This window comes from Nannospalax galili, unplaced genomic scaffold (assembly GCF_000622305.1).
Source record: "Nannospalax galili isolate Female #2095 unplaced genomic scaffold, S.galili_v1.0 scaffold842, whole genome shotgun sequence".
Taxonomy (NCBI): Eukaryota; Metazoa; Chordata; class Mammalia; order Rodentia; family Spalacidae; genus Nannospalax; species Nannospalax galili.
The window spans coordinates 1,429,273-1,450,302 of record NW_008349291.1 but is presented as its reverse complement, the minus strand read 5'-3'; the positions used below and the strand labels follow the sequence as shown (position 1 = coordinate 1,450,302).

Here is a 21,030-nt window from a genome sequence, read left to right as displayed (position 1 = left end):
CTGATTGCTCTTGCAGAGGACCCGGGTTCAATTCCCAGCACCCACATGGCGGCTACAAACCATCCTTAACTCCAGTTCCAGGGGAATCCAAAGCCCTCTTCTGACCTCTGTGGCACTGCACGACACGGGTGCACTCACATACATGCAGACAATACACTCATACACATAAAATATTAAAATAAACAAACAAAACAAAACCACGGGGTTGGAGCAATGTCTCAGCAGTTAAGAGCACTGACTGTTCTTGCAGAGGACCCAGGTTCAATTCCCAGCACCCACATGGCAGCTATGAACCATCCTTAACTCCAGTTCCAGGGGAATCTGAAGCCCTCTTCTGACCTCCACAGCACTGGGCGTACTCACATACATGCAGACAATACACTCATACACACAAAATAAAAACAATAAATTAAATATTAAAAGCAAAAAAACCCTGGGGATGGGGGAACCCACATATCTACTGTTGTGAACTGGCATCATCCCTACCTTCCTTCCAAATAATGGTGACACTAATGCTCTGACACTCATTTTACTTAAGACAACAGATTTGGAGCACTGGGAAGGGGTGGGTAGATGGAGAAGCGGACTGGGAACAGGAAGCAGACTGACTGGGAGAACAGGACAAGGGTTAGGTTGAGGAATTCAAAATCAGAGCCCAGGGAAGGCAGCTTGGTCTCAGCAGTGACCTTGAATTCTGTCCGCACTATACAGATATCTTGAGATGGCCCATGACCAGGAGCATCCCAGGTGAGGACTTGCCAGGCTGGGTGAATGTGGAAGAACCAAGTCCTATAGGAGTGGGGGGAGGGGACTGGCTCCTCCATCAATGGCTCTTGAGGCCCGACAGGGCAATGAGGAGCTGGGCTGCATAGTAGGTGGTCATGACCAGCAGGTGGGCAAAAGGCAAGGGCTGGACAAAGATGTCCCAGGCCAGCACACCATCAGAGATCATGAAGAGCAGAGCGCCCCAGCCGGCACTACGCCCCCAGGCAAGGGCGCGCCACAGCATGGCATTCAGGATCAACCCATAGGCCACCACAGGGAGGACCATGTCTGGCTCAAGGTGCTGCAGGAGGAGGCTGTAGTACATAAGAGAGGCCGGGATGGTGAACAGCAGCAAGCCAGGTTGCAGGGGGGACAGGCCGAAAGCCCGGATGTACAGCAAGTGGGCAGCAGAGAAGGCGGCCATGCCTGGGGGAGAGAGGAATGGGTGCCCAGTGAGGGGAGGGATGGCCTCCTGCTTCTCCACCAGACCCAGAGGGAGCACAATCCCAAAGCACCAACTCCCTCCTTGACCATGCCACCAGCTCCTACTCGCATCACAGCACCCCTTTCCTGGACGGCTTCCCAATTTCTTCCCACCCTTGGGTGCTCCATCACTTCCCAGTGAGAATGACCTTAAAATTCAGTGCCACGTGCTTGCCCTACTCAAGTGTCCACAACTCAGTGTGGTGTTCTGGGAAGGCCATACCTGCATTTAACCAAGCACTTTACTCCACCCACCCTGCCCTATTTGGACAATGGAACTTGTATGTCGTTACCCCAGGGCCTTGGCGCACACCACTACCGCGCCCAGGACGGCCACTCTCCCGACACATGCACCCAACATATCCTTGAAGACTGCCTAAACGAAGGAAGGACCCTGAGTTTGACGCAGTCTCAGCTACATATTTTCTGGCCCATCTTAACTATTTTGGAAGCTGTCTCAAATCAAACAAAAAAAGCCTGCCTCCCCACCCGACCCCTCCTGACCATGTTACTCAGCAATGCTATGATTTCATTTTCCTCCACCTGAATCTTCCAGGCCCTGATTGCCCCTTACCATTGCTTCCTGGTGCTGCCTGGCTCAGCTTAGGGAGCTCAAGAGGAACCTCCTTGCACCCTAAAGTTGTGTACCAGTGCTGACTCAACTCCACAAGAACCCTAGATGTGTTGTCATGGGGTCCCTCTCACCATGAAGGAAGGTTTCAGGCCAGATGAGGCAGGCATCTCCTACAGCTGAACACAGAAGGGCCCCCTGAAGGAGCTGGGTATAGCTCCTGCCAGAGGCCACAGCCCACAGGAACACAACCAGGCAGAGCAAAGGCAGGCACTTGACCAGAGCACTGAGCCAGGATGGCTGGTCCTTAGGAATCCAGAGGAGAAAGTAGAGGAAGCAGGAGAGGATGGGGGGCACCAGCCACCTGCGGACCTGTGGGTGCTTCAGGAGAGGGAAGCCACTCAGCCGCCCACAAAGCCCAGCCCTGGGGTGAGGGGTCAGGCCTGGCTGGGGCAAGATGGGTCATGGCTGTAATTCCAGCCCTTAGGAGGGAGAGGCACAAGGATCTCTGGTTCAAGACCAGCCTGGGCTACATAGATAACCCTATTTCAACACCTGCGCCCCGCCCCCACTGCCCCAAATCTCCCAGGTTCGAGCCACCCCATCCTCTGCTGGAACGCTCCATGTCGGGACTAGGCACCTTAGCTTCCTCTGAGACCTTGTCACTTCCAACCTCCTGGGAGGGCAAGGGGCCCCAACCAACTCACCAAACAGAATCACGGGCCCCAGGGCCACCCAGGTTCCCAGGCCTGAGCCCTCCCCCCACTACCCCCTCTGCAGGGTCTCACTTGGCTTGGGTAGTAAGTCTTCAGGGGTAACCCCTCTTTTCTAGCGTCCATGTTGAGTGGCTATTTAGGAGCCAGTGGCTTCAGGGGATAGCGGGGAGGCCTGTGGTTACACGTTAACCCGGAGTGTCCTGTGGACTCTGGGACTGATAACAGGGCTCACCCAAGGGGTGGCCTTCTCTGGCAGTTGCTGATAAGGCTCCCACTGGGACCCAAGGGTCCCTCCTCCCCTCATAGTTCCCTCCTTCCCCAGCACACAGGAACCTAACTCACTCCTCCTATAGGCTGGCAAAGGTGAAACCCCCAAGTGGACCTCTCAGTGTCCAGAAGGGACAACGGGTTCCACAGAGCAGGGGTACCCACCTTCCAAGACCAACCCTGGAGGACAGGACTCTTGCCTCCATTCTCTGCTGGGGAGGGGTGAGTCCTACCATAAGTCCTGGCTGAATATATCCCGTGGTATGCTCAAAGTCACTCCAACAGGTTTCCTGGAAGAACACACACTCTGCTGGCAGCCTTCCCATGTAGCAGATAGGGATCTACTGGGTGCCACGCACCTGGCTCACCATGGGGTTCCTTTATGATGGGTTCTGTTGGGTGTCTACACCCACACCCAGGATGCTCCATACCTCCCATCTGGGGATGGACAGGAACCCAGGTTCCAGGGTCCATGGGCCTCTGCATCAGCTAAGGGAGGGTACAAGAAGGGCTGTGAGCGGACTCCGCAGCCTCCACTCTGCCCTGAATGGGCAGAACAGGGACAAGGAGGGGCAGATCAGAGAGGCCCCGGTGCGACTAATGAAAAGCACAAAGGTCCCCCGCACACACTTGACAGTGTGGTCCCAAGAGGATGCCAGCCTCAGAGGGAATACTGCTCTCCCCAGGCCCTGCCCTGTGCAGCAGGCCCACCCCACCCTGATCTTGAACTCAAGGTCTGACACCAGGAGTCTTCAGCTGTCTTCCTTTATTTATATTTGCAATATGAAACAAGCTCAGCAAACACGCACACGCACGCCAGCCTGGGGAGGAGCTGGGACAAGGCCACTTGGCAGCAGTGCTGGGACTCTTGGAGCACAGGTACCCAGAGACCAGATTCACGGCCTCTGGCGATGTTGCCAGGGAAGCCCTGCTCTCTGGGGCCAGGGGCCAGATGCCTGGCTGAAGTACAAGGTCTGGACGAAGGCTCGGCCACTTAGGCCCCCAACGCCCTCGCTGCTACACCCCAAGGTGATCCTGAGTGAAAGGCCTGGTGGGCATCTGCACCAGAACATGGGACAGTGGCCTCAAACCCCAGCGCCAGTCCCCGTTGGGGCGAGGAGGTTGTGCTTCAGAGCTGTGGGCCCACTTATTGTCCTGGCTTCCTTTCTCTCTCTCCTCCCTCAATATATATATAATATATAATATACATTTCTCTCTCTCCTTTCTCTCTATGTGACTGTCTTTTATTCTAGGAGACAAAGCTCCATAGTTTCTCTTCTCAGTGCAAATGGGATGGGTGGGGGAGTCTCCCTGGTACCAGCCTTCCTGGGAGACCAGAGGACAGAATGTAGGGTACAGGAAAATGTGGCAGGGGGCCACCATGGGATCCACCCTGCCCCAATGGGGGGCTCCACAGGGAGGACAAAGAATTTGGCCACCACTGCCACCAGGCAGCTACCTGGGAACAGAAGGAGACATCATATGAGGTTCAGTGGCCCCATCTTGCCCACCCACCAGAGGCTGTGGCCAAACTTACTGGGAGCCTGGGGAAACAGGCCCTCCTGGGGCAGAGCCGTTGGGCATCTCGAGGGCCTGGGTACTGTTAGGTAAGAAATGGGACGTGGAAATCACTTTCTGCCCCACCAAGCTTGCCCCATCCACCCCAATCCTCCCAGGGAGGCTAACTCACCTCTGGCTTTGGAGAAGCCCCAAGGGCTCTGGGCTCTTTTCCCCCTCCATGGTCTGGGGGGGCTGCTGGGCCCCGGAGGTTGGGACAGAGGTAGAGGGGTCTATGGTTGCACTGTGGGTAAGACCAATGTGCCTGTTGTTAAGATGCTCTCGGAGCCCAGTCAGCCCAAGGCCACCTGTCTCTCCAAAAGGGGCCAGGTAAGGGCAGGGCTGGGCAACAAAGAGACTTTCTCACTACATGGCCATCAACGAGGATATGGGTGACACAGCATGGAGGGGCTGCACAGCTGGAGGGGCAAGCCACGCCTCTTCAGCCTCACACTTGGGAGCCTCCAGGATCCACGCCCTCGTAGGATGCACTTGTGGTCATATGGTGCTGTGCACACCTTGCTCCTTGTTGATCCCTCATCCTCCTGGAAGCCTTTCTCAACTTGGAGGCCTACAAGGGCCCTTGTGTGTGCCCCCACCCAAGACATTTAATTACTAAAAGAAATAGCCCACAGGGCATGCAGTGAAGCTCAGTGCCAAGGACAGCTCAGGGACAAGAGTCTAGCATTCATCTCAGAAGGAGGCTTGGTCTTCCCCTTCCCCCATCTGTGCTAATTAGCCCAGATTGGACCCCAATGTTCACCTGTCCAAAGAGCTGGGGGCAGAACACATCCCGTGCAAGGTGGCCTGGAGGTCCGAGACACTAACCAAGGCCTGGCAGGGGTCTGTGGAGGAAGAGATGGGCCATTTCTCAGCTGCCACCTCCAAGTAGACTGAGACACAGCCAGGCTGCCCTCCCCAAACATGTGGTAGGGAAGGATGTGGACCAGCTTCTGTGGTAGGAAGGGTATGGACCAGCATCCCTGGTAAGAAGGGTATGGGTCAGCTCACCCAAGGGCTCTGCTACTTTGCTGCTATCTGTGGCTTCCTGAGGTGCTGAGGGGGTTGTGGGGTCCTGAGACCTAGGAAGAAAGAAAGGAGCCAGAGGGCATAGCTGGGGTGAATACCAAGTCTGAGAGGGCCAGGATGTGGGACTGCCTCCCTACCCAGATACCCACCCGCCTGTCCTGCCCTGTCCATCCCCACCTGAGCTGTGGGGCATCATGGGCTGGAGGGTTGGTCAGGCTCTGGGTGGGGGGCATGTCTGCCTCCCTGGAAATTGGGGGACCCTTTGGGGCATCCATAGGCACTGGGTCAAAGGTGGCTGTCCAGCTTGGGCCTGTGGCAGAGGTGGGAGAAGAGTGATGGGGGTGAGCCTGTAGCAGGCAGACACCCTGTGTATACCTGAGCACAGGCCACCCAATACTTACCAGGAGGCTGAGGGCTGAGGCTGGAGTAGGAGCGGGGACTAGCCCCTCCACAGGCTGCATGGCCAACCCCCTCGTCATCATCTTCTTCGTCCTCATCCTCATCGTCCTCGCTGTCTGTGCTTCCTCCACTCCTGCCCCAGACATAACCTCATTAGAAGGCCATGCAAGGACAGCCCACTGACCCACTCCCCGCAACCACAGCCCAGGACCACAAGGCAGATGACAACAGAAGGGGATGGAGGCAGCCTCCAGGACGTCCAGGGAACCCAGGGATAGGAAGATGCAGGAGAGGCCAGCAGACAAAGGGAGTCCGGGTCACTTCAGAACCTGACCACTGAACACAACAATAAACATCATCAGTCTTATCACGCCCTCCAGAGCAGGACGGATCCTCAGGAAACAAGCTACAACCATAAGGACAAGATGCCAGCTCTTCAGTCTCATCGCCAGTGTCTTCAACCATGCGCAGGCCTTCCCACCCCAGGAACCATCCTCTGAAAAGAATAGCTTACTTCGCTTTCTTTCTCCAGCTAGCAATGCCAGGACACAGACAGTTGCCACACCCTCAAGCCCTGAGAATACCTGGCACCCAGGGCTGCTCTAAAAATACTGTCCGGATGCTGACTGTGGGAAAATCCCAACCACCACATGTCCATCAACCAAGGAAGGGCTATAATAGCAAGCCATCTCTGGGGTCCATGAGGCTTGGTTCTAGAACCCTCCAGACATCAAGAGCCAAGGACACTCAAGCCCCTTCAATAAAACTCACATTTCCATATAATCTATGCACTTCCATCTCTAGGTTAGAGTCATTAACTCTAGTTAGTACAACGACACCACCATGTAAACAGCTCTGATTGTTTAAGGAATGACCTCAAGGGAAGTCTCATGTATTTAGTACAAAAGCAATTATTTCCAGAATATTTTCAATATTCTTGTCTTGGCCAAGCCTGAAGACACAGAACCCTCCAACACAGAGACCCAGTATACGCTATTTCTAAATTGTCAAGTGTGTGTCATTTCGATATAGTACTTTAAATGGTAGAAATGAAGGATGGAAAGAACTCCTTTCTGATGAAAGACACTTGCAAAACCTATGAACAGCAGACTAAATGGTGAGTGGCCGAATGTCCTCCAGTCAAGAGCAAGACAAGAATGGCTGCTCTTGTCCCTTGTTCATCAGTGTGCCGCAGGTCTAGGCAGGGCAACTCAGTGAGAAAAGATAAAAGGGAAAGCCCTCTCTTCAAGGATGACATGATCTTGTACACAGAAAATCCTCAGGGACTCAGGAAACTATTAGAACTAATGTACAATTCAGCAGCCTTGGGGAGACAAGCTCTATGGACACAACACCCATTATAAGCCAGTTCTGGTGATGTAGTGAGTTCAAGGCCAGCCTGGGCAACTGAGGTCCAAAATAAAAATTGTGCTGAGAAAAGAGTGGAGTGGTAGAGCACTTTACTTAGTATACATAAAGCCCCTGAATCCATCTCCAGGATTCTATGCATGCACATGCACACACATACACAAAACAACAAGACACCATTATTATATTTCCAAACATTTGCCATAATATAAAAATGATTTCTATAATGTTCTATTTATAACAGCACCAAAAACAATACAATGGGGGCTGGAGAGATAGCTCAGTGGTTAAGAGTACTTGCGTCTTGCAGAGGTTCAGTTGCCAGCAGCCATACCATGTGGCTTACAACTACCTGTAACTACAGTTCCAGGAGATCTGATGCCCACTTCTGGCCTATGGGGGGCACCTGTACATATATGGTACACACATATACACTCAGACACACAACATGCACATAAAAATAAATAAATAAATCTTTAAAAAGAGAGAACAGGGCCTGGTATGGTGGCCCATGCCTTTAATCCCAGCACTCGGGAGGCAGAGGCAGGTAAATCTCTCTGCGTTCAAGGCCAGCCTGGTCTACACAGCGAGTTCCAGGACAGCTGGGGCTACAGGGAGACCCTGTCTCAAAAAGACCAAAAAAAAAAAAACCTAAATAAATAAACAAATAAACAAATAAAAATAAACCAAACAAACAAAAAGACCAATACTGAGAACATCCAATGCTGGAGGGAGTAAAGATACTGTCAAAATGGCAATACTGCCCAAACTGCCTATCAAAACTCCCAATGGTTTCCTTGTTGAAAATGACAAAATGACCCTAAAATTCAGATATCCCAAATAATTAAAGCAATCTTCAATAAGAAGAGCTGAACACGAATATTTCCCAATTTAGTCAACAACTTGTGTTTGATCCCAGGACCCACATGGTGGAAGGAGGGAGCCAAGTTTATCAAGTTGTCATCTGACCTCCACATGCCTACACCAACTCATATACACAAACACACGAATACATATGCAATTTTTTAAATTAAGGAACTCTTACAAGAAAACACACAAGTAACTCTGAGTATGGACACATATGCCCATAATCTGAGTTCAAGGTTGGCCTGAGCTATATAGAGTTCCAGGCCAGTGAAGGCTATATAGCAAGAGCCCATCTCAAAAACCCAAATCAATAAATAAAAAGACTCTGTCTCACACACACACACACCCTACATAGATTATGCTGGGCTCAGCAATGCAGAGAGGGTTCTACAGGAGCCTTACTTACAGTGACAAAAAAGGACCTGTTCTATTGGACCTGGTGGGGCAGGCCTGTAATCTCAGCTACTAAGGAGGCTGAGGCTGGAGGATTCCAAATTCAAGGCCTGCTGAATCCTGTTTAAAAAGCCAAGAGCAGGCTAAGATACAGCTACATAGAGCATGCTTGCTGCCCTAGCATGCACAAAGCCTTGGGTTCACTCTCTCAGCACTGCAATAAAGAACTGTTTGAAGAGTAACCAGTCTATCACTGAGGCCAGTTCCACAATGGCATGCCCCAAATACCAAGCCCAGGGACAGGCATGACAAGTGTTAGACAGCAGATGGCAACCCTTACCTGAAAATCCAGACTTTGAAATTCAATGACCTTCTTTATGAAGAAAGAAAAATAACCCCACAGTTCACAAGAAGCACAAAAGACTCTGAGTAGCCAAAGCAATCCGGAGGAATTACTATACCTGATTTCAAGTTACCCAGCAGAACCATGGTAATGAAACAGCTTTCTGGCACAAAAACACACAAGCAGAGCAATGGGACAAGAGCTACAAGTAAACCCATAGTCATCAACCTTCCACAACTGATAGAAACACACTAGAAAGAAGACAGCACCTTCAACAAATGGTGCTGGAAAACTGGATGCCAACAAGTAGAGGAGAGACAACAGGCCAGCCTCTCACATCAGACCTGACACTGAACTTCAAGGGAAAACATTTCAAGATAGAGAGAAGAATAAACACTTTTTGTTTGTTTGGGTTTTTTCTTTCTAAAGACAGCATCTTATTCTATAGCCTGGACTAGCTTCAAACTCATGATGATCCTCCTACCTCAGCCTCCCCAGTACTGGGACTGCAGGTGTGAGCCACCAAATCAAGTACTTGTCTGAACAGGTCATCAAAAGTTCAGGAAATATTAGCAAGAATTTACAAATGGGATTACATGAAATGAAAACGCTTCCAGCTGAGCTTGGTGCCTCTCACCTGTAATCCCAATAACTGGGAGGTTGAAGCCAGAGGATGAAGAGTTCAAAGTCATGGGCTGGTTAGGGGGCTCAGTGGAAAAAACTCTGGGCAAGCCTGAAGGCCTGAGTTCAATCCTCGGAAGCCACTGGCCTCATATGTGGAGGGGAAGAACCAACTCACAAAAGTTGTCCTCTGAACACCACACACACAGTGGCTGTCGAGACAGTCCTTGAAAGTAGTAGTATACCAAAAGAAATGTGGTAGAGACAAAAATGGATCATTAGTCAGCTATAAAAAAAAAATGGAACTGCTGGGCATGATGATGCGTGTATTTAATCCAGCCCTGGGGAAACAGGAGCAGGTGGCTCTCTGTGAGTTTGAGGTCAGCCTGGTCTACATAGCGAGTTCTAGGCCAGCCACAGTTACATAGTAAGTGAGACTGTCTCAAAAAAAAAAAAAAAAAAAAAAAAAAAAAAAACAGAAATAAAAAAGAGCCAGGCATGGTGCACACTTTCAATCCCAGTGCTTGAGAGGCAGAGACAGGTAGGTGACTCTCTGTGAGATCGAGTCCAGCCAGACTCTACACAGTGTACATAGTGAGACCCTGTCTCAAAAAAAGCAAACCAGGCAGGCACGGTGGCGCACAGCTTTAGTCCCAGAACTCAGGAGGCAGAGGCAGGCGGACCTCTGTAAGATCAAGGCCAGTCTGCTCTATATAGATAGTGCCAGGCCAACTGGGGCTACAGGAAGACTCTGTCTCAAAAAGACAAAAACAACAAAAAAACAAAACAAAACCCCATACACATTATATGCATACAAAGTCTGCATAATAAAAAGTCTGAGCTAAGTGTGGTAGCACATACCTTTAATTCGAGTATGAGGAGGCTGAGGTGGGATTATTACCACAAATTTGGTGTCAGGCTGGGCTACTGAGTGAGACCCTATCTTAAAACAAAACAAAAATCTGAAATGCTCCAAAACCTAAAACACTCTGGCCCCAAGCATTTCAGATAAAGGACCCTTCACATGCACAGCATGACTAGAAAAAGGGAAAAAGAGGCAAGACTGATCCACAGGCAACCATGTCAGGACACTGCTGCCTGTGACAAGGGAGGGCAGGGGCCAGCAGGGCCACAAAGGAACAGTGGGGTTCTGTTCCTGGGTCTGGTGCTGACAGAGGGCTTCCATGTGGCTGCACACACAGGGTGTCTGTGCATGCTACAGTCAATTACAAAAGTAACACAAATCACTGGTCTTCAAATCAAGTCATGCGGAAAAGCTTGGAGCTGCAGACCATGCAAATGTGCCTGACGTGAACGAGTTTGATCACACTGATTATGGAGTATCAGAGATGAAAGAAAGAAAAGGGAGGGAGGGAGGACAAAACACAGTTTCTTCATAAAGCTGATGAACAATCTAACTTGAAAGAGGTTTCCTTCTCTCATTCAGGGGAAAGGGAAGCTGAGTGGCACCATCTTAACTTGGGAGCACACTGGAGTGACAGAGCTCTCCCCAGGCTGTCCTGTTTGTTTTGAACATAGCCAGATTCATTTGAACTGGGTTTCTGCCACTTGTAGTTGAAATCACCCCAAACATACCAACATACTCTGATTTTTCTCCTTTGCTTCAGCCTCAGTCCAACACATTTGGAAACTCCTCATAGTAAAGTGTGTGTGTGAGTATGTGTGAGTGTGTTGTGTGTGTACAAGAACCCCCCTTGGGTGGGGGGAGAACAAGCATCCCCATTAGGAGGTATGTGTGTACAAGCATGCCCATGAGAGAGAGAGAAAGAGAAAGAGAGAAAGAGAGAGAGAGAGAGAGAGAGAGAGAGAGAATATGAATATCAATATGTATCCCTATACAGTAGAAACTTCAGACAGGGAGGTAGAGGGGACTTACCGGACACCAGGGGGCTGTCCTGCATGGGATGCCCTTGCTGGCTGGCTACCTTGCCAAGCACCATACTCTCCATCTGACTCTGCTGAGCCCTGGCCCTCCTCCTCCTCTTCCTCCTCCTCTTCGTCATCAAATTGCTGGATTCGATCCTTGTAGCAAATCTCCAGCAGGTTGGCATTGGGCTGCAGACACAGAGTGGAGAATGGGCTGCGATGCTTGCAACCCCTCCCCACCCCTCCACTCACCACAAATGAGACAGGTGACTCACATTCTCATCATCAGCATTGAGCGAGAAGGTGATGTTGGCAGTCTTGTCGAATGGAGCGCTAAAAGAGGGCAAGAGGTGCAGTGAGCCATACCCTTGACTCCTTTGCTTGCTCAACTTGGCACACAGTGACTCTCATTACTCTGCAAATTTGCCTCCCCTCTAACATGTTTGTAACTCAAACCCAATGTCACAGCACTCTAAGGTCACTATAAGGAGAAGAAGCCAGTCACCTGACACACTCACTCCACTTGGGTCTCAGGACCACCCTACAAGGGGAAGTGTCCTCATCTCCCTACACACAGAAACATAGCCTCCTCCAGGTGCTCAGAGGACTCAGGAGATCTGCCATGCTGTAAGCTCTGGCAGGACAGTGTGGGTTCTAATCTTTCTATGCAGTATTCTCACGCAACTCACTTAGCACTTTTAAATTCCATTTCATCGTTTGTAAAAGCAAGGAAACAGTCTACCGTGATAAGTGGTTTTAAGCATTTCAAATTATGCCCTATGTAAGAGTTTCACATATCCATCCATTTCTCCCCTAAAAGCAATGGCTCAGGTTGTGCCAATCTGCTGTTCCATGACCATGCAACAGTGCAAACCACTGAAGCATCAAGACACACCCAGCTCAGTCACCATACTGTGCTGGGCTCCAACTACACCAGTACCATTTACAGCTAGCGAGAAATGCAGGGAAGATCACTACTTCCCATGTTTGTGAACACTGTCCTCCTTCCTGTCTGTATTGAGAGGACACAAGTGCTGCTGGAAAGGGCACTGGCCAGGTACTGCCCTCCTGGAAAACACAACACTGAGCACCTATGAGGCTCGCCGCTTTAAGGAGCACCCCATCTAGCAGAGTGCAGGTACAGGCTGCAGTAGTCAACACAGGGCTCCTGACCTTAACAGGCCTAGAGTATGGGGCTCAAATTCTAAATATGGGCAAAGCAATCATTTTAGGAGCTGAAATAACACATCCCAGCCAAGGCCCCATCACTTCCAACTATGAGGGTGGGACCCAAGCAAGGCCTAACTGCCTAAGCTCCCCAGGAACTGGCTATAGGGAGTACCTTACAGCAGGCATGACAATCCATCACTTCCATCTCCCACTGTCACTTAGCACTGTGCACTTACAGCCCCCAGAAATGTAGGGATTAATGAAGGGATTAAACCTACATATTTAAAATATCAACACACTGCCAAAAAGACAGTTTATTTTCCTCCCAGCAGGGCTGCAACTTTCCCACAGTCCCCTGCTTACTGTGTGTCCTTTACTCACTGTTTCAAGTTTTGGTTTTGAGACGGGTCTCATGTAACCTCAGCTGGCCTTGAACTCACTACGTGGCTGAGGATGGCCTTGAACTCTAATCTTCCAAGAATACACCACCACACCTGGCTTTCTTGGTTTGTTTTTCCACTGAGATGTTATCATTCTCCCATCACATGGTAAGAACACTTTAATTCAGATCCACATTCTGTCCACAGGTCAGGTTACTTCCTGAGGGATTACTTATCTCCAGTTCATAAAACACCCAGGAGCAAGATGACCAAAGGACACTGTTCTCACAACAGATACAAGTACTCCACTACAACCACCCTACAAGTGTCTTTATCTCCCTGAAAAACAAAGAACTGAGAGGAGCTAAGGACTCTGTGGGTCAGGAGTAGAACAGCCCAGCCAATTGCCACCCAGCACCAGTCACCTCTCAGCTGACTCAGCGACTCCTGAACCAGGGACCCTGCAGAGCATCATCACTTCTGAAATTATATGCTGGCACTTTCCCTCCTAGAGCTCTTTATGGTTTTCTTTTCATATAATTTATCTTAGTGGAAAAGGAAAACACAGCTTTGTCTCAAGAGAGCAGCCCAAGCCAGGAGTGGTGGCACACACCTTTAGTCCCAGCACTTGGGAGGCATAGGCGGGTGGATGGATCTCTGTGAGATGGAGGCCAGCTGGGGCTAAAGGGAGACCCTGTCTAAAAAAAAAGAGAGAGAGCAGCTAGATATCCCAATACCATTCACCAAGAAATTAGCCCCACTCCCATCAGGTGGGGTTGAATTTTCACTTAAGCAGTGGACTAAGTACACACTTCTGACCACTAGGCCAGAACTGGGCAGAGAAGCCACAAACACAGGATTCCATGGCTGCAGCTAGGGGGCCATTGAAGGCACTGCTGAATGCAGTCCACCATGGTACACCCAGAGCTGTACAGCATAAGGACAGTGACAAGGTTCTCACACTGACCAGCTAGGTCCCAAGGCTTTGGTCTCTCTGGCTATATATGACTGAGACGCCTGCTCAAAGGATAGCAGTGGGATTACACCTGAGAGGTAGCGAGGCCACCCCTATTAATGACACAGATGCCCCCAGATTCCCCATGACAGCCCCTCCATCTAATTGCAGACAGCCTTGGTGTCTGGTCCTCTGACAACAGTGTTTTTCCAGTAACATCAAGCACTGCATGTTCCACAAGTCAGCTCTCACTCAGGCATCATCTCTAGGCTGTATACTGTGCTCAGGGGTGGAATCTGCTCTTCATCCTCACCACGAGGAATGCTGGCGCCTCACCCTCATGACTTCAATGTGGGAGAGAAGACTACAGAGCTAGGTCTTGGTCTAAGAAGAGGTGAACACACAAGGCCATAGCTGGGGTGAACCTAAGAGAACAAGTGGCTGTAGGCTGGGCCATGGTGCACAACAGATAAGCAAGACAGAAAAGACACAAGCAGGTCCGTATGTCATCATGAGGTGAGACAGCACCCTGAACTCACACAAGGACACACACACACACACAGGCAGGCACAGCACATGCTGTCACATGGCAGGGTAGCAGAGACCCAACTTCACGAGAAACACTTACTTCACACTTTCCTCCTGCTCCCCAAATTCCTCATCATTAAAGCCAAAGTGGTCAATGAAGGCTGAGGTCATGCGTTGCATTTGGAAGTCCATGAAGGCCTGCAAGGGGCAGGAGGTCGGAGCTGGAAGGGAGCTGAGGAGGACAGGTGTGCCTTCCCCACCCCTCCACCTCCAGAGCCCCAGGCCCACTTGCTGCAACACAGCCTCCTCAGGAAAGCTGAACTCCTTGAGACGGTCATCCTCATCATCACTGGAAGAGTGCAGGTGGTGGGTGTTCACCTGGGGACAGGATGGTGGAAAGTCATCAGGGTCTGCTGGAGCGCCCAGACAATGGCAGGCAGCTATAGGAAGTGGGGACAGGGACTCCATCAAGAGGGACAGCAGCACGACAGCCCCCACAAGGGACACTGGGCCTCACCAGATCCACTGTGTTCTTCTTGTTGGTCTCAGCCAAGGGTCCTGACACAAATGCTTCCCACCGCTGCTGCTGCTCATCTGGCAGCTCTGAACCCATGGGTAAGGCAGAGTGTGAGGTGGAAGAACCCTCAGCTTCCAACACCCTGCCCCCACTCTCCAAGCTGCACCTCCAGCCAGCCCCAGGCCTCACCCTTCAGCAGCTTCCCCAGCTGCTCAGCATTGGGCCCCTGCTCTGCATTCTGTACCACAGCATTGGCCACCCGAGTCAGGTGGCCCATGTAGCCTTTCCTCGGGCCCCCTCCAGACCTGGTTGAGAGTGGACACCACAGACGGATGATGAGGGCTGCCCAGATCCCAACCCACCCTCCTGCCACTCGGTCCATCCCATGCATGGCTGCAGGCACTCACTGCACACGGTCATTCTCCTCCCAGGATGTCAGGATGCGCTCCACCAGGCTGCAGTGCTGCAGCAGCTACAGGAGAGCAAAGAGAAGTCGGCCTGGGATAGGTCCACTGGGGGGTCAGCAGCTGGGGAAGCGGTCCCACTCAGCAGCACACTTTGTCAGGCCCCAGGTCTGTGAGCCGAGGGAAGGGTGGAACCCAGTCTCCAATTTGCTTTAATTCTGGGTTTCTCTTTTCTTTCCTGAGACAGGTCTCATGTAGCCCAGGCTAGCCTCAAACTTTCTGTTCCCAAAGATGATCCTGAACTTTTGATTCTCCTGAGTGCTGGATTCTAGTTGTGCACCAACACACCTTTTTTTTTTTTTTTTTTTTTTTTTTAAATGCTATGCTTGGGATTGACCCCAGAGCTTCATGCATGCCAGGGAAACACTCTTCCAACTGAACTACAACCCCAGCCCTAATTTTTTTAAGACAGGGTCTTACTACATAGTCTAGGCTAGACTCAAAGTTGGGCTCTTCCTCTCCAGGGCTAGGATTAAAGGCATGAGTTTCTGGCTTCCCACATGGAACATGTGACATGTATACACACAAGCACAGACACCCACAAGGCCTCAGCCCCATATCTGTTCACAGGCCTATCCCAGCATCCCCACTCCCAGTATATACCCCACCTAGGTACAAGGGGGAGCGGGGGAGGCCCCTGGGGAGGGTGTGCCTTCAGGCAGGTCCCAGAGGAAGGGGAACAAGAACTCTGTCTCACATGTTTCACAATAGGGTTTGGGACAGGCGTCTCAGAGCTGCTGTCTGGAGGGGGTCCAGAGCTTAGCATGGCGCTCACACACACCTCCACTTGAGCATGCAGGAAGTTGTTGAAGACGTAGTGGAAGAAGAGGTCCTAGAGTGGGGACACAGGCTGGCATCAAAGTTGCTATGCCCACATCCCCATTTCCCTGGTCCCCTCATCTCACCCCCTTTACCAGCAAAGTGTTGGGCACATCCAGCACCAGGAGCTCCTGTGTCAAGGCAGCAGCATTGGTACTCAGGGCACTGGCCAGGAGCTTGACCACATGCAACCGTGTGTTGCCCAGCGGTGGGGCCAGGCTGCCCCATGTCATCTGCAGAGGCTCCAACTACAGGAACAAGGGAGGATTAGTGCCCACAGGCTACTTTCTTTTCCACTTCCCTCTCCCCCTAGAACCACAATGACCAGTGTGTCTCCCACCTGGGGAGGCTCAAGCAGGAGCTGATGGAAGCGGGCAAGCCGGGGACGCAGGGCATGCAAGGCACCCATGCTGGACGTCATATTATCCAGGGCACCCTGGGCCAGGAGCTCCAACTGCCCATCTACGCTGCTGAAGAAGTTGTTCATAGTCACAGAATCAGACCTGTGGCAAGGGCAGGATTAAAGGAAGAGTGAGCCACACAGGCCTGTGAGCAGAGCACAAGAGAGGGCCAGAGGAACACCACAGTCTTGAGTCCTGCACATCTGGAGCCCACTCACATAGTTCAGACAAGCAAGTCAGGGGTGAGGACAGACATGGTTGGGGAAGGGATCTCTAGAAACAGCTTTACACAATGGCCACTCTCTGAGACTTCTGAGGCTTTGAAGAACTACAGATGCAAACAGGCAGGAGCAGTGTGCCACCTCTGGCTGGCACCCCTCACCTTGGCCTCCTGGGCTCCAGGAGGGTCAGCAGCACCTGGATCCCACTGACAAGGACAGACTGGCTCTGCTCCCCCTCAAACATGTTGCTCAGGAGCTGCTCGATGGTCTCCTGCCTGGAGGAAGGGGTGTCAGAGTGAAGGACCAGGGCTCCCCACCCTGAACAGCTTCCCCTCTCCCCGCCTCCAGGCCTCAAGCACTGGTCTTATAAACCCACTTTTCCAAAGTGGCCAACAGTTGGTCTGGCTCCGTGCTGTCCTGGCCTTGGATCATCTGCTCCCGACTCAGGCGGATGATGTCACATAGGGACTGGGATGCGTTGGAATGTTGCTGGGGAAGTGGAGACAAGTGAGGACCCACCACAAGCTAGCCACCTGCCCCTTATAGACAAGAGTAGTCACACGGGGAGATGTGCTACAATGAGAGAGCCCAGAAGTAGACACACATACACACACAGCATTGCTCAACCACCACAGGCCCATTAACTGCTGAATGGAAGGCAAAGCTTGGTCTAGCCAACACCATGGGCTGTTACTCAGCCACGACAGAAAAAGGCACTGATCCATACTACATTAATCATTTTCTTTACAGTGCTGAGGATGGAGCCCACATCCTCAAGCATCCTAGGTAAGTGCTGGTACCAGTGAGCTACATCTCCAGCAGAAGGATGAACCTTGAAGCCACTGTGCCAAGATAAGGAAGGTTGAGCACCGAAGATGTTGTACTATATGATCCCATTTACATGAAATGTTCAAGACAGGCAAAGCCAGAGACAGAGAGTAGTCTGGTTGCCAGTGGTAGAAGAAAGGGGGAACTGAAAAGGACTGATGATGGTCACAGGGTTTGAGTATGAAAAATATTCTAAGCTGGACATGGTGGCGTATCCTGCAATCACAGTACTTGGGAAATAGAGGTAAGGGGATCAGGAGTTCAAGTCTTGGCTACTCATCAAGTTTGAGGCCAGCCTACAAATGAGACCCTTGTCTTACCAACAAAAAAAATAACAAAACTATCTAAATTGATGTAGCAATAATTGCACAGAATTTTGAATATACAAAAAGCCACAGATTTATAACCTTAGGTGGGTGGCTCTAACCCAGGAGGCAGCAGCCAGGCATCAGCCCATGGCCCACTGACCACATCCCTAGCCCCTCGCAGAATGCCATTCCCATGCTCAGGGTGTGATACAAGGATACCAGTGCTCCCTTTTCTTATCATTCATCTTTTTTTCCCCTTCAAAACAGGGCCTTGTGCCGTCCAGGCTGCCCTCAAAGTTGGCAAGGAGGCCAAGGATGATTTTCAACCCTAATCCTCTTGCTTCCGCATCCTGAGAGCTGAGATTAGAAGTGTATCCCACCATGCCTGATTTATGTGATTCTGGGGATTAGACCCAGGGTTCAAGCATCCTAGGCAAGCAGCCTACCAACTGAGCCCCATCCTCAGCACCCTACCCGGTTTCAAAGGCAACAAACGGGAAGTTGAACATGATCTAAAGGGAGAGGCTGGAGATGCCAGCTGGCACTCACATTGTCATCCTTCGATGGGTGGATCTGCTCGATCAGCCGCTGGACAATCTTCTCCTCATTGAGCCACTGAGGAAGACAGCAGGTTCCTTACCATCTGCCACCCCATCTACACACACCCCCACCCCCACACCTCTTGATGGGCCCTCCTCACATTGAAGACATCCTGCCGAAGCTGGGGCCGCTCCACACAAGTGAGCAGGCGCAGCAGGAGATCCATGATGGCAGAAGTGCCGATGTGCCGCAGCAACAGGTCCACAAAGTCATCTTTCTTGCGCAGGAAGGACACAAGCTGAGGGCACAGGCTGTGTCATGGCACTGGTCCTGGCAACCACCCTCCTTATCCCCCACCCACATGCTGGGCAGCAGGCACCTGATCTGTCTTGCGGTTGATGAGGATGCCCATGACCTTGCTGAAAAAGCTGGCAAGCAGTGGGTTGAGGCTGTCGCCACTCTGCAGGAAGCCGTAGAGCCGGTTCAGGAGGGACTCATCAGCACCCAGGGCATCATTGATCTGGGGTACGTCAGAGGTCAGGATCTCACAGGCTACACTGGGGTACCTGGGAGAAGAGCACAGGATAAATGAGGGCTCAGAGAGAAGGTAGAAGGCCCCACCGTCATCCCTGCATCCAGCTCTGAGCTCATGAAGCCCTGTGACTAAAAAGGGGAAGCAAAGGAGAAATGGAAGCCCACTTCAACTCCTATGCCCTCCTCAGCCTTCCAAGGGCTCTCCACCACTACCCCAAAATGACATCTGATTTGCACTCAGTCCTGAAACTCTGATTTCCTGACACCTCCTACTATTAACCCCCATCCCTCCTGATGTCAAGTCCAGCCCTACAGACTGCTCCAGGTCAGGCTGATGCTCTCCTTGCCATCTGAGCTCCACCACTATCCCCCAGCTCACATCTTTCTAAACCTGCCCACTTTGTTCAGACATACATAGGGTACTTGACAGCCCAAGAGCATCTTTCCTCAGGATGCCATCCAAGGCCCTGTGAGACTACAACTATAGCAAGTCTAACTCCAAAACTGTAGGGAACCCATCAGGGTCGCCTCCTCTGGAATACAGGCTCCTTAGGGCAGGGCAGAGCCACCCCGGGGCAGCAGAGAACAAGATAGGGAAAGCCTCAGTATTCACATTCTATGCTATAAACCCAGTTCGCCGCCCACCAGATGCAGGGGGATGGGCACAAACGAGGTCTGGGCAGAGAGGGCAGCGTGAAGGAAGAAGAAACTTGTTGGGATGAGTTGGCATTTGACAGAGATAACCAGGGAATGAGGGACAACCTGCCTCCACCCTCCTCTCTACCACCCCAAAGTGCTATTAGAGATAGCAAGGAACCAAACAGACCCTGAGCTCCACAGCTGGCACTGCCTTGCTAAGTCCCCACTATAATGGAAAAATTGAGGAGTGGCCCCTATCTGGCTAAAGGCCTCCAGAATGGAAGACTGAGCAAGACAGTGAACTGGGCTCTCAGAGGGGAGAAAGAGGCCAGTAGGCGGCATCAGGCAAAGAAGAACAAGGGCAGCAAGGTGGCACACAACCCTCAGGTCCCCAGAGCAGTCCTGTCTGCCGGGTCCTAAGCCTCACCCAGGTTAGCACCTAGACTGTACCTTTATGTTCCATGCAGGGGCAGTGGGCAGGAAGAGCCATGCCTCCTTCCCATGCAGCTCTTCATGCCCTGCACGGTGCCACACACTAAGGATGTGCTAGACAGATGCAGACACTGCACTCTCAAAACTCAAAATCCAAGAGGGGTTGGAGAGATGGCTCAGCAGTTAAGAACACTGGCTGTTCTTACAGAGGACCCAGGTTCGAATCCCAGCACCCTATAGTAGCTAACAGCCATCTGTAACTACAGTTCCAGAGGAGCCAACACCCTCTTCTGCCCTCCTCATGCACGACACAGGTGGATTTACACACATGCAGGCATAACGCCCATACACATAAAATTTAAAAAATTTGTTTTAAATATCCAAAGGGGAAATTAACTGAAAAATCTCAGGGAAAAAATGAGGCTGTCTCAAATCAGGGGTTAGCTGTGAACCACGCAGAAGCCCCACAGGCTTCCCCACATCAGCACCTGGATCAGGAATGCAGCCAGTCAGGCTCACACAAAAGGAGGACAGGCTAGCGGTTGCCAAAGGTGGAGGACTGGTTAGAAGGAAGGTATCCATGGTTAAAAGGGCAGAGACAGGGTCCTTGTGACAGAGGTGTTCAGGATGTTGCTGTGTGGTTCAGATCACAAGCCTGTAGCAGTGACTAAATACCTGCACACATGCAAAGGAGTTCGAGTAGAAGCAGAAAACCTACAGCATAGCGAACAGGCACACTGCATCCACATGTGCTCCCTGCTGGGATGCCCCACGCAAGTCAGAACCCATGGAGGACCACTAACTCACACATGACCGCTCTACTACTTCCTATAGCTGTGTTCAAGTCCAAGTCCATGCTCATACCCATGAAAACCTGAACTGATTAAAAACTCCAGAAGGGGAGGCTGGGGAGATGGCTCAGCGGTTAAGAACATAAGTTGTTCTTGCAGAAGACCTGGGTTCAAATCCCAGCACCCATATGGCAGCTAACAACTGTCCGTAACTCCAGTTCCAGGGGATCTGTCAGT

At 51.3% G+C, this 21,030-nt stretch overlaps 2 protein-coding genes across 4 annotated transcripts in view; both read right to left on the bottom strand.

The window, feature by feature from the left end:
- Positions 1-513: 513 nt before the first annotated feature.
- Tmem86b (transmembrane protein 86B) lies at positions 514-3,498 on the bottom strand. Of its 3 annotated transcripts, none has more exons than XM_029570166.1 (3): positions 3,036-3,498; positions 1,954-2,200; positions 514-1,191 (listed from the first exon to the last, which is right to left on the bottom strand). In XM_029570166.1, exons 1-3 carry the CDS (start codon positions 3,126-3,128, stop codon positions 824-826), a joined length of 708 nt encoding a protein of 235 aa, XP_029426026.1. In that variant the 5' UTR covers positions 3,129-3,498; the 3' UTR covers positions 514-823. The 3 variants fall into 3 exon arrangements, with proteins under 3 accessions (XP_029426026.1, XP_029426028.1, XP_017657025.1); XM_029570168.1 differs by lacking the exon at positions 3,036-3,498 and adding an exon at positions 2,608-3,023 and having other exon boundaries at positions 1,954-2,191; XM_017801536.2 differs by lacking the exon at positions 3,036-3,498 and adding an exon at positions 2,608-3,022.
- Positions 3,499-3,553: 55 nt separating this feature from the next.
- The window catches only part of Ppp6r1 (protein phosphatase 6 regulatory subunit 1), a 29,916-nt gene continuing 12,439 nt past the window's right edge, over positions 3,554-21,030 (bottom strand). Inside the window, exons 3-24 of the mRNA XM_008846669.2 lie at positions 18,777-18,963; positions 18,558-18,695; positions 18,407-18,472; positions 17,098-17,210; positions 16,883-16,996; positions 16,440-16,602; positions 16,195-16,347; positions 15,978-16,112; positions 15,224-15,288; positions 15,006-15,121; positions 14,817-14,902; positions 14,588-14,677; positions 14,400-14,497; positions 11,542-11,599; positions 11,277-11,455; positions 5,790-5,920; positions 5,566-5,698; positions 5,371-5,441; positions 5,123-5,204; positions 4,493-4,603; positions 4,340-4,402; positions 3,554-4,261 (exon numbers count right to left, since the gene is read on the bottom strand). Of these exons, the coding sequence (XP_008844891.1) occupies positions 4,258-4,261; positions 4,340-4,402; positions 4,493-4,603; positions 5,123-5,204; positions 5,371-5,441; positions 5,566-5,698; positions 5,790-5,920; positions 11,277-11,455; positions 11,542-11,599; positions 14,400-14,497; positions 14,588-14,677; positions 14,817-14,902; positions 15,006-15,121; positions 15,224-15,288; positions 15,978-16,112; positions 16,195-16,347; positions 16,440-16,602; positions 16,883-16,996; positions 17,098-17,210; positions 18,407-18,472; positions 18,558-18,695; positions 18,777-18,963 (2,356 nt within the window). The 3' untranslated portion in view covers positions 3,554-4,257. The remainder of the gene's footprint in view (positions 4,262-4,339; positions 4,403-4,492; positions 4,604-5,122; positions 5,205-5,370; positions 5,442-5,565; positions 5,699-5,789; positions 5,921-11,276; positions 11,456-11,541; positions 11,600-14,399; positions 14,498-14,587; positions 14,678-14,816; positions 14,903-15,005; positions 15,122-15,223; positions 15,289-15,977; positions 16,113-16,194; positions 16,348-16,439; positions 16,603-16,882; positions 16,997-17,097; positions 17,211-18,406; positions 18,473-18,557; positions 18,696-18,776; positions 18,964-21,030) is intronic.